This window comes from Cryptomeria japonica, chromosome 6 (genome assembly GCF_030272615.1).
Source record: "Cryptomeria japonica chromosome 6, Sugi_1.0, whole genome shotgun sequence".
In the NCBI taxonomy this organism is placed as follows: domain Eukaryota; kingdom Viridiplantae; phylum Streptophyta; class Pinopsida; order Cupressales; family Cupressaceae; genus Cryptomeria; species Cryptomeria japonica.
Window position 1 is genome coordinate 439,869,633 of NC_081410.1, and position 12,383 is coordinate 439,882,015.

General features: G+C 35.6%; 1 protein-coding gene across 2 annotated transcripts in view; it reads right to left on the reverse strand.

Annotated features, from left to right (window-relative positions):
* Positions 1 to 5,853: 5,853 nt before the first annotated feature.
* The window catches only part of LOC131037481 (ubiquitin carboxyl-terminal hydrolase 5), a 67,258-nt gene continuing 60,728 nt past the window's right edge, over positions 5,854 to 12,383 (reverse strand). The window contains exons 11-13 of one of the 2 annotated variants that reach the window (XM_057969635.2): positions 7,563 to 8,156; positions 7,095 to 7,368; positions 5,854 to 6,861 (exon numbers count right to left, since the gene is read on the reverse strand). In XM_057969635.2, coding sequence (XP_057825618.2) covers positions 6,712 to 6,861; positions 7,095 to 7,368; positions 7,563 to 8,156 — 1,018 coding nt within the window. In that variant the 3' untranslated portion in view covers positions 5,854 to 6,711. Of the gene's footprint in view, positions 6,862 to 7,094; positions 7,369 to 7,562; positions 8,169 to 12,383 lie in introns of both variants that reach the window. The other variant, XM_057969634.2, reaches the window with a different exon arrangement.

A 12,383-nucleotide genomic window follows, 5' to 3' on the forward strand; every position in this document is an offset into this window, starting at 1 on the left:
TATTACTCTTAGAATATAAGACAGCATCTTGTCTTCAAGGCCACATGATAAACCTTCATCTTAAATATTTAACACCTTAGTTATAAAAATTCTTATGCATGATTGATACCTAAGTCATCCTTATGATAAAGGAAATACTGTATTTGTCAAATCATTATCATATCAAGATCACACCCAAAGTATTTTCATTATCGTAATCCTTCTTATTTCATTTAACCTAAAATGAAACTTCACACTCATGTGTTAATATGGTTCCTTGACCATATAATATTCACATTCACCACTTATAGTTTGATTATGATATTTACTATTAACAATAATATATCAATAAATGCTACACTACATGATTGCAAATGGTTCTTAACTCCATCACATTGAAATAAATGATAGCTTCCTTTTATATAATCATGCAATAAAAGTTGATACAATTGTAGTACCTTCCCTTAGTTCATATGATGGTTCAAATATTACAGTTCTTATATTTATGAAGCCTATAGTCCAAAACCCGAAGTGGATTACCTAAAAGTGTCAACTTATAACAATGTTAAAATATGAATTTACATTATGGTTCTAGTTTATATGCTAGCTATTATTTTCCCTATCTATTCCTCTTAAATCTATCCATATTTGTCAATAATAAGTGATTTGTATATTATAACAATATGTTTGCTATCAACTCTTTTCATTGTGGTTAACAAACCTTTACTCTAATCTATTAGATTTCCCTTACATTGTTGTAGGTCTATGCATACTTCCACAACTCAGTCGTAAATTTAATCTTGACATCATTGTCAAACACAAATCGAATGACATTTGCCAATATGAACATTGCAACAAAATTAATAACCTTGATGCACCCTTTAAACCATTAAATTTTTTATATATAAGTATATTAGTCTCAATTCCCAATGGAACCGAGATGCAATTGAGTGGTTGTGCTCTCAAATCAAGCCCATTACTAGGTCCTTGTTTTTAATTATCACGGATCTTATGTATAAATTGTATACTAATTCTCAATGCTTTCAAGTGGTTCAATCCATAATAACCATGGAAATATTATTAACAATAGACAATGAGTAAATATGCTAAAAGATTTTGGATTAGAGGTAAAAAAAATTAAAACCATGCTTCCTGCTCACGATGCTTCCGCTGCTGATAGGGTTTCTTTGGATGGTGTGGTTGTTGTTGGGTCGGTTGTCGCTGGAATTTCGCGCGATGGGGCGGCCCCTGTTGTGCCTCCAACGGACGGTGAAAAACGCATTGTGTTTATTGAGGCTACCAAGGGGGGTAATGTTGTGAGCGGTCGACAAAATTTTTTGGAGGCTTGCAGGGGAGGGAAAATACAGTTGTTTGTTTCTCTGGCCCTTCCATTACCACCCTTGGTCATAAGGTGCAAAGATGGTATGGGGAGAGGTTTGTCCTGATCTCGTGCTCCATGTCGATTAAGTTGTATGAGGAGACTGGGAGAGAGAGAGAGAGAGAGAGAGAGAGAGAGAGAGAGAGAGAGAGAGAGAGAGAGAGAGAGAGAGAGAGAGAGAGAGATTTGAATGATTATATCCTCTCTTCTCGTGGAGTGATCTGTAGTTTCAAGGGTTTTTGGCCTAGTCTGCCTAAGCTGCATGCTTGGATTTCTGAGCATTGGGGGCCACTCATTTATAATAAGGTACATATTTACGCTATGGTGAAAGGATTTTTTATAGCTAAGTTTGAGAATATAGAGGATATAAGAACGATTTTATGTGATAATTGTTTTAGTTGGGAAGATAAATTTGTATTGATGATTAAACTATGACATGTTGATTTCAATCCATCTTTGGAAACTTTTAATAAGATTCCAATCTAGGTGCAAGTCCCTAATCTCCCCCTTCACTTTTGGGTGGATCCTCTGTTTGAGGAGGTGGGTGATGTGCTTGGGGATTTTTTGATGGTTGATAATGATTCTAATGATATTTATCATTCCACTGTTGCTTGTATCTTGGTTGAGATAGATATTGCTAAAGGGTTGCTGGATGAGATTTCGCTCAATACTTCTAAGGGTTGTTGGGTTCAACCTTTAGACTATGAGGGGATCCCCTTCAAATGTAAGAGATGTTGCAAAACTTGTCATGCGGCTTCTCACTGTGGTACTGAGAAGAAATCTTTGGTGGCTTCGCGGTGGAAAGGGGCATTAGTTCAGCACTATACTGTTGAGAAAAAATATTAGCATCATTTGGTTTCTTAGGAGGAGGCTGCGTTGGATTCCCAGCGTGATTCTCTGGTTGTGCAGGAGATTTTTGTTGGGGTTGCTAGTGCTAATGGGCTTTGCGGGCTTCAGATGGAGACTCTGTTTGAGTCCCCTATTGATCAAGGAAATAGGCCCCAAGTGTCCACTCCCTGCGTCAATGTCTTGGGTGATATTGGCTCGTCTGCTGGGAGAGATTATGTCAATGTGTTGGTGGGTGTTTCTTCTGTTGGTTTTTCCTCTCATGTGGGGGGTGGTTCTACAAATTGGCATAGTAAGGGTGCACAAGTGGAGGAGGGTTGGGTTATTGTTCAAGGAAAGAAAGCTAAGCGTTCTTCACCCTCTTTTGATATGACTCTTTGTTCCCACAAGAGAAAAGTTAAAGGTAATTCTTGATGGGTTGGCTTTTGGTTGGTTGCTGGTTTTTGTTTCTGGCTATGGGAACCTATTGTCTTTTGGTTCTCTATTTATCTAATGCTTCATCTTTAAGACAACTTCTCTTTTGATTTTTGTTGATTCTAATTCTTTTAGAATCTTTTTTGTAAAGGGTTTCAGGGACCCTTTCCTTAATCAAAAACAATAGACAATGAGTATATGTACTCTTATTAATGATAAAATAAAACATGTCCAATTTATTTTCAATACATTGAATAACCGACACTTCCTCTCATTTTCAGTCATACCATAGTTTAACCATTTGATGATAATAATATTCTAAGATTCAACATTTTATACACAAGGTAGAATGGAATTAAATACTAAATCCACTCTTTTAAATTCATCTAAGGTTTAGCTTAATCTAGCCCATTAAAAATAATAATGGAATCCCTTATAAAAGATCATTGGAACAATGAACTACATCTCATTTAAATAATCAATTACTAATAAAGTTTATTTAAATAATCAATCTTAATAATAAAGGTTCATTATTGCAATCAACCATCCATCTGCTGCCCAACACCCCCCCCCCCCAAAAAAATCATCGACATTACTTATAATAGTAACAATGAGAAATCGTTGACTTAAATTGTTTGCCTTTGCCTAAGTAGCTAATTCAGAAGTAGATATATTTTGGAATAGAAAATATGGAGGAGTATACTTCTCTAAGATAACATTAAAATTATTGTTGATTGAGGCATATGTTTTTGTCTTTTGATCAATGTTTACAGTCCAGCTACACCATGGCGATAAGGAGCAGTTTCATCCCCACACTTCATCTCAACATTCCAAAAGATTTCTCGAACCTTTCAAATACACGTCCCCTGCATTCCTCTCTCCTCGCATTTGTCTTACCAACAAAATTTGAATCCCTTTTAGGGTGAGGTTGTGGGTGGCTAGTAAACTACCCAAGCATTATTTTTCCTCTTATTCCATTCACTGCCTCTTCCTCCTCAAAAGAAAGCCCTCTTGATGTAAGCATGGAGGATATTGTCAAACATCATGTGATTTCTTATGCTCTTATGCCTCCCAAAATCACCTTTTTCTACAAATACAATTTGTGCATGTCGTGCGACCATTGTATTCCATAAGACCACATTTATTTCAACATCAAACAATATGGATACATGTCTACCATATTGTTTGATGTTGAAAAAACAATCTTTGCCTACCTGATGAATAGGATGTATATTAGGTTGTCATATTTCCTTATAAATTTGAAGATTATTCAATGAAAAATAAATAATCTTCTACATTGTAGTTTGCCAATTAATTTTTAATAAATAAATAGATAAGCAAGTATTAGATATTCTATATGTTCCAAAACATCAATTTTGTATAGTCCCTTTAATTTTTAATATAATTTTTAATAAATTTTGAAATTTTGAAATGCACCACAATCTAAGTTCTAATTCATTTTATTGTCAAAAAAAATGAAAAAAAATAACAACCTTATGAATTCTTACATCTCAAAAATAAAATCTTAAATTCTTTTATCTCAAAAATAAAATCTTAAATTCTTTTATCTCAAAAATAATAACATCATTGTATTCCAAAATATTCAATTTAACTTTTCAAATTACTAGACAGTTCTATATAAATTCATCTAATATTTATAATAATACAATTTTAAATATCAATTCATCTAATATTTATGATAATACAATTTTTAAAAACAGTGTGATTTATCTAAAACAAAGGTCCAACGAACTCTCCTTAAAAAGACCAACGAATTCTCGCATACGTATTTTCCAGTGGCTTACAAAATAGTGCAAGTTAAAATACACTTCTTATTACCACAAAAATGAAGTATATGATTTTAAGACCTACTTGACAGATGAGATAATGGAAAATTGGAAAAATAATGGAGAATTGGAAAAATAAAAGAATTCAATAGAAGCAAGGGGATGTTTGTGCATTGTTCTTACTGTGTTTCATTTACCTCTTCAATATGGCCAATGAATGGCCCAAGTCTTTTGAACTTAAAATGTATTTTACAGATTAAATCATGAAGCAAAATGTGGAAACGCTTGCACAATTATGGACTAACTATATGGATAACTATTTTGAATTGGTTTTTATATCATTTTTGAGATTGTCTTGACTTATTGACTTATTTTTGTGCAGCAAGCCAAATTGTATCGTTTCAATGAAATTGAAGTTAATTTTGGTTACATGTACCGAAATTCATATAATTATATTCAACCCTAGATTAGATTCCATAATATTCTTATTATAATGTCTTGTCATGCGGAGAGGCATCTACAATGACATCAAAATGTCCATAAACAAAAATCCATTTATGAAACAATTTGACATGCAAATGACAGGTACATGCATGAAATATGTCATGTTTCAGCTTTTTTGTGTAAGTGTTATTTTATTGCTCCAAATAAAATAGAACCCTCGCCACTTGTCTCCAATTAGATTCACAACTTTTTGCATGCAGAACTTAAATGGATTTTTATTCTTGGTGTATAGTATTTTAGAAGAATATTTATTTTACAAATGATTCTCTTATATTATAAGATATCTCTTGACATTATTTACCTATATTTTTTAAATATAGATATATCTCTCGGCATAATTTGCCTAAATTTTTTAAATATAGACATATCTATATCTATAATTTAAAAATATAGGTAAATTATGCCGAGAGATATCTTATAATAGAAAGAAATATGACGATTGCAAGAATATTAGTAGTATATTAAAGTTTCAAAAATATGGGTAATAATAGAGTTGCTTAAGTATGACACTCTTCCACTGTCATTTGAATGTAACGGTTTCATATAGTTGGAGACCAGTGGCGAGGGTTCTATTTTATTTGCAGTAATAAAATAACAATCTCCACAAAAGCCAAAGATGGCATTTACCCGTCAAATTGTTTCAAAATTGAATTTTTGTTTACGGACATTTTGATATCATTGTAGATGCCTCTCCGCATAACCAGTTTATAAAATCAGCATTATACATTTTATAAAATAAAATTACCCTCTGCAGCCCTTTTTAACTAATATTAGAACACACGTTTTACACCGTCCAGTTCATCTTTCCAAGTATAAAAAGCCATAGTCCAATTAAATAAAGTCCTCCAATATTTTGCCGCCTGCTTATCCATTAGCTTAAATAATAACAATCATCAGTGTTCACAAACAAACTACATAAAGAACCTTGCCAAAAAAATAAGACAGTTTAACACACAAAAAAAAGAATATATTGTAATTCGTTATTAAAGACCACACAAAAAAGTTTTTAGTATTGTCATCTCCAGCATACACTTATGGGGTTTCCTGATTGCAAGATTCCTGTACCGAAAAATTGCAGACAATGCAAAATAGCAGATAATAGGGCATTCTACTAGCTTATAGTTTTGTTTTGTAGTACAAAAATGCCAGACATTCAATTCAAAATTCCATAATGCATCTTAGTAAGGATAATTATAGAATTCTGAAAGATGGCAGTCAAGTGATAGAAAGATCCATGAACTACTACAATCTCAAGAAAAATAAATGATTTAATTGTAAGAACCATATAAAAAGCAGCTCCCTTGCCTCTTCCCGTGCACATGACACCGCAATATAAACCTCATTATGGATTGTGGCAATTAAAACATAAACTACTGAATGTGGATCATAGGACCTATATCGTTGGAGTGTAGACAAAAATAACTCCCATGGACTGCATAATATTGAAAAATCTAGCTCCTTTCTCTTGAATGTGGACCTCACTCATCAAAGAGGCTTTACGCATGCATGAAACTACCAGTATATTGGAAGATATTTTCTGCTTGCATTTTCCCACTGATATAACTGAACTGTAAACCAACGATTTGTGCACATGCTGACACAACAGTTGGGGCATCTTGACCAAATTCCAGTCTGCTTCATGACATGATGTCAAACCAAAAAAACATGCATCTTTGACAACCAAGAACCCCAGTTTGACATTATCAGCCATGACAGCCATAGATGGTAAACCCAGCATCTTCAGACCAGTATTTAAGTTCTTGTCAATAATGCTCACTCCATAGTACATGACTTGCCTGATGCCTATAAGATGCCTCCATTATTTGCTATGGCGTCTTCAGGTTTGACTCTTCTGTAGAAAAGCACGTAAGCAGCTGATGACTTTATCCTATCTTCACTAACAGAAGAAACATGGCTGTCATCGAAATTATACCACCTATTCTCTTCTATGAGCTAGCCATGTGAGAAGAAAACATCAAATCAAAGAAAAAAAAATTAATAATATAATCAAAGCAATCTCACTTCAAATAGACTTTTTAGTACAGTAAAGAAAATCTAAACACATAGATACTCTTAAAGAAACCTTAAACATTCACGTGGAATTTGAAGAAACGTGGTAAATCATGCTCATGCTAGCATAAATGGCATTAAAAAATATTTTAACATGAAAATGGTAAAATACTTACCTTGGCATAAGCTGTGTAATGACCGCCTCCCATACTTCCATAATGATTACTGACTGCATACAACTCGTAAATATTTGATTGAGACCCACTCTTGTGATAAACATATCTTGTCAAATCAAGATCATGAATGGGGAAGTTCACAAATGTATCCAGTTTGTTTTTCAAAAACCGACTATATGAAAACCTTTTCAGATGAACAACCAGAATTTCGGGCAATCTCCACAAATCCAACTTTTTACTAGCCTGACGATGTTCCTTGCATCGAGGACAGTACCTAGATTACAAGCACAAAAATCCATGTTCATAAATGGTACAGACTATGGAGAAACCTCCAGGATCCTGATAAACCCATTAAAAAGAAGACTAATCCCAACTTGGCCATTCATAACAAAGCAACAGGAATGCTATCAAACTTACAAATAGCAATGGTAACTATTAATAACAAAATGCAAATTATACTGAACTCACCACATGTCATCTGGTCCTAATGGCTCCTCATTTAAGAAAGCCTCCAAGCATGCACACAAAGAGATTGAATCCTGACTCACTCTCTTTGTGGAAAACCCAAACTTGAAAACTTCAGGTAACATGTCAAGCTGGTGTGTATCATATTTCTCCAGCATTTGCTCAGACCAATTTACTAAGATTTGCAGTCGCCTAGAAGTTTTTCCCAATGAAATTGGCTCATTTGCTTCAAGAGAAACCTCTTTCTTTATACCCTTCTCATCTGTCAGCCAAAAGCGGAATGAAAGTTCACTGGATGATGTACAACTAGTATGGCCATTCGGTAATGTATTACCAACATCATTTAACAGACTTTCAAATTCATCATCAAGAGTTCCATTGCTTAGACTCGGTTGATCACTAAATTCTTCCATCTGCACATCATCACTTGCCCCTGTTTTATATCCATTTTCCTTTTCTGTCACACTTTTCATTCTTGACATGGGAGCAAGTAAGGTCAGAAAAAGAGCCCGAATATCAGCCGCAGTACGAGCATGATCCAGAAGGCTTGTTATAAGTGGTGTGCCAAAAGGTTTCCAGTAACCAGTACTTTGACTACTGAAATAATCACTAACATATAAAGATGCTAGTTAGTAACAACGATGGTCACTTCTTGAAAGCACATTAACATCGATCATTATCAGAATGCAACAATTGCTATTAAACAACCAAATGCATGACGAATCCACTAAAAATTGTAGAAATTGCAAACCAGACCAAAAAGGCAGAAAGACTACTTTGACATATTCAAATTTCAAATCACAAAATATCTGAGTAATAGATCTCCCAAACAGATCATATAAAAGTAAGATTAAAAATGGGAACTTGTAGGCTAGGCATCTCTGAGAAGCAGAAACATGGTAATAAAGCTAATGTGAAATGGCTCACAACCTTAATGTCCCCTCCTAAAATTGTCATCAGAAAACTCCAAAAAAAGGTAGTTACATAAGTGTAATTGTCCTATTCATAATGTTCTTTATTTTTTATTTTTATGACCAAAACAACATTAAGTTCCCTAGAATGAGATATGTGAATCAGAAGATTCAATTCAAAGTGTCTACATGCACTCAAAAACATGGTGTAATGGATGGTTACATAGTACATTTATAAAGGAAAAATATGAAAAATATGCATAGGAAAGTCAAACCCAAGCCAGCCCCTTAAGTTTCAGCCCAAAAAAGCAGCATTAGAAATTATTGATCCTAAACTCAAGAGTACCACGATTAAATGTGTCGTGAATGAAAGTGAATTATGGAGTTCATAGAGTGCAGAATATTATTTAGGGTACGTTAAACTACCAGATGCCAGGGACATGCCCCCACCACCACAAGTAGGCAGGAGATGTTCCTGGGATGACTCTCTAAAAGAGGACATTTATGTGGCATCCTCCCTGATGAAGACATTTTGAGGAAGGCTTCAAGAAACTTGTCAATGTTCTTGAACACGCCTGAAACACCCACATATCAGCCACATCGAACACCTCAAAACAGCATATAAAAAACAGAAGACTTGTTTTGGAAATGCAGGCCACTAGCTTTAACCCTAATAGTTTATGTGCCCCACCCACACCCCAAGCACTAGAAAAACAACTATACATATGGATTCCACCTTTACTCCAAACCAAAGTAAAAGTCTTGAGCAAGGCTTCAAGTTGCAATAGCAGGTGCAAGAGTGAGATCATTAGCAAGTATGAGAGCAACAAGAAGCAAAAGAGCAACTGCCAAGTCTTCATTGAGAAATGTTCAAGTTTCAATGTATTCAAAAAGTCTTCGAGTCTTAAATTCAAGGTAACCCTTGGCAACTAGTTCTATTTGGGAGAGCACACTTTGATTGCCCAAGCTACTGAAGATTTTGCCAACGGTTGCTTTGACAAGAAATCTCCTTTAAGACAATTTGAAACCAAACTACAAGCAAACCATAGGTCAACAAGGGCACTAGGATATGGAAGTGTAGTTTCTGTCAATTGGAATTTCAAGGCAGCATTACAAGAGTTGATGGACACCTCATCCATGTCTGAGGCAAAGGTGCAAGGTATGTGACAGATTGTTACTCAATGGGCTGAAATAAACAAAATTGTGAGGTTGAGGTGAAGAAAAACACTTGAAATTGCTACTACGCCACCAAGGGGTCCTACTACTTGTCGTACTAGAACTTTCCAAGAGCCGCGACTTCTGGATTTTTCATCAATTTGAGAGGCAGCGGAACCTAAGGAGAAATGTAGAATATGAATATCTGGTAGTAGTGATGTTGCAAACATGCCAGCAGAGTTGTTCAATGTGCATATAAGAATGAGGCAGATGATACGATTACAAATTCTTCATTTCCAATGGCATTCCATTCAATGTGGCTCACTCTATCATTGTAGGAGGTCATGGCAAAGATAATAAAAGCAAGACCATCACATGTGCCACTAAGGAAGACAAATTTGACAACAATCTTGGATAACGACTATTCCAAGATTAATATTCTAATGAAGTCTGGGTCACCAGTGGATGCAACCTAGACATGGATGGGTGGTTGAACATTATCGTCCACACATCAAATCATTGTCACATGTATAGAGGGCCCTTAGTTTCTTATAGTTATTGATTGTTCAAGGCACCACAAGGATGTCAATTATGAGTTCCAAACCCTAAGAGATGCTATTGAGGAGGTTGGGCTAGAGAATGTGGAGCAAGTGGTAACAAATGCAGCCTATGTGTGTAAAGCTACAAAGAAATTGATGAGGAAGCCTACAAACATATTTGGTAGACCCCTTGTTGTGTGCATGCCATGAACAATGCACTCAAGCTGATGGGCAAGTTGGTTGGATCAAACATATAGGTAATGATGATACAAATGTGCAATTGTTTATCTAAAATCATCACACTTCACATGCACTATTCATGACCTCCAAGAAGGAAATTTTGATACCTATAGAGACCAGATATGAATCATACTCATTCTCTTGAAGAGGATGCTTGAATTGCAAGAAGCATTGCAACTAATTATCGTAACAGCGAAGTGGAATCAGTGGCCCATTTCTAAGTCAAAGCAAGGGAAAGAGGGCAAAGGAGGTGGTAAAGAATGAAATTTATGGTGTAATGTCCCCTTTTGTGAATGCCCTAGGTTTTGAACTAAAATCACAATCCCAAGTAAAGCAAGAAATAGAATAGAGTTAAAGATATCATTTACCAGTTTGAATTGTTGAACAAGAGAGATTCTGGTAGTCATGTTAGATGATCATTGAAGCATAATTCATAAAATAGATCTTCCCTACTAAGATTAGGAACATTATCTTAATCAAAGGCATAGATCTTACGTACTAGGGTTAGGAACATTGACTTAATCATAAGATATATCTAATTTACTAATGGAATTCAATCATGGGAGAGTTAGGGTAAGGAGGCATGATAGGGTGCCTTAAACGATCCTCTACCCTAGGCCCAAGAGTGGATATACCATCCCTCTTGGCCTCATATCGCCCTTTGCCATCCATATGAGGGGATGTACCTAATGAGGAATCCTAAAGCCATTCTCCTGTAATGTCCCCTTCTCCTTAGCACGTGCAGTTGTGTTGTGGTTGGCCTCTATATGACCCTCGTAGGCCAAGGAGTTGTTTAGGGGGTCGACATGGCGGTGATTGGTGACTTCACATCTCTTTATTATTTGTTATTTTGATGCTATAAGGAGATAACACATATCAGGAGACGTGTTAATTTTATTAATAAATTAAAGGTACATTAAAATAACATGTTTAATTAAATAATATAAAGTGTACCTAACCTTATCTTCTAGAAGGTGATTGTGACGTATTATGTTATCTCTTGTTGAGTGTGGAGACACAGGTTGTCCGCAGAAGATCTTGGGGAACGATACCTCCCTATTGGTCAGCATAACTGAGGAGGTGAAAGACCCTCTGAAGGGTTGCGAGGAGAGTGGAGAGCATTCAGCCTTCCACATTGAGCATAAGGAGTTTTAATTCCAGATTATAATAGTATTTCAGACTTGCAGATTGCTGAGATCGCCTTGCATTGGAGAGTGCATTCTTGAACCATTCTTTGACAGCTATTCCATTTGGGCATCTAGGCGATATCTATCATCATTGGTTGGAGGCAAATCGAAGATATTGGGTGCTGTTATCAAACAGGTTGCAGAACTAGGTTCCCATGATTTTGTTCATATCTTCTCCTATGTGCATCGATATTAACTTGTAATGATACCAAAATTCATAGCAGGAAGAGGCGATACCCTTTGGACAGTTTGGAAGGCGATTTGGTATCTCTTTTGATTAATATCAAGAATCCGACCTGAGGCAGGTTCGTGGGTCATGACCTCCGATCTGAGTATTTAGTGCATGTGAAAGCTTGGTGACCCTTTGTCAAGCAAGGCGCTTCAATTCGAGGAAGGTCCCATCATTTTGGAGGAGTATTTAGACTGCTATACTTCAGATTATACTGGGTTCTCAGACCTACTACTGGCAGCAGCAGGGACGGCACTAGGCATGGTTCGATATTGCATGTTGGAGGAACTTTGATCTTGGATGTAGTTTGCTTCTTCATCGCTTCACGTGGGCGAATTTATCAGGTTCCTAAGGCATCCTTATTTCACTGTAATTTCAAATTGTTTGCATGAGTTATGTGAGTGCCTCTTGTCCTCAGAAAATCTGAGAATTAGTAATCATTATCAGACCATGTGTTTTGAGTTTGTATTGTTTCATTGAGCTATTATATGAATAAGGATCAAAGCATATAGGGCTGTACCTTATACAATTGGATACTGAAGTTGTATGTCAACTATTTGACA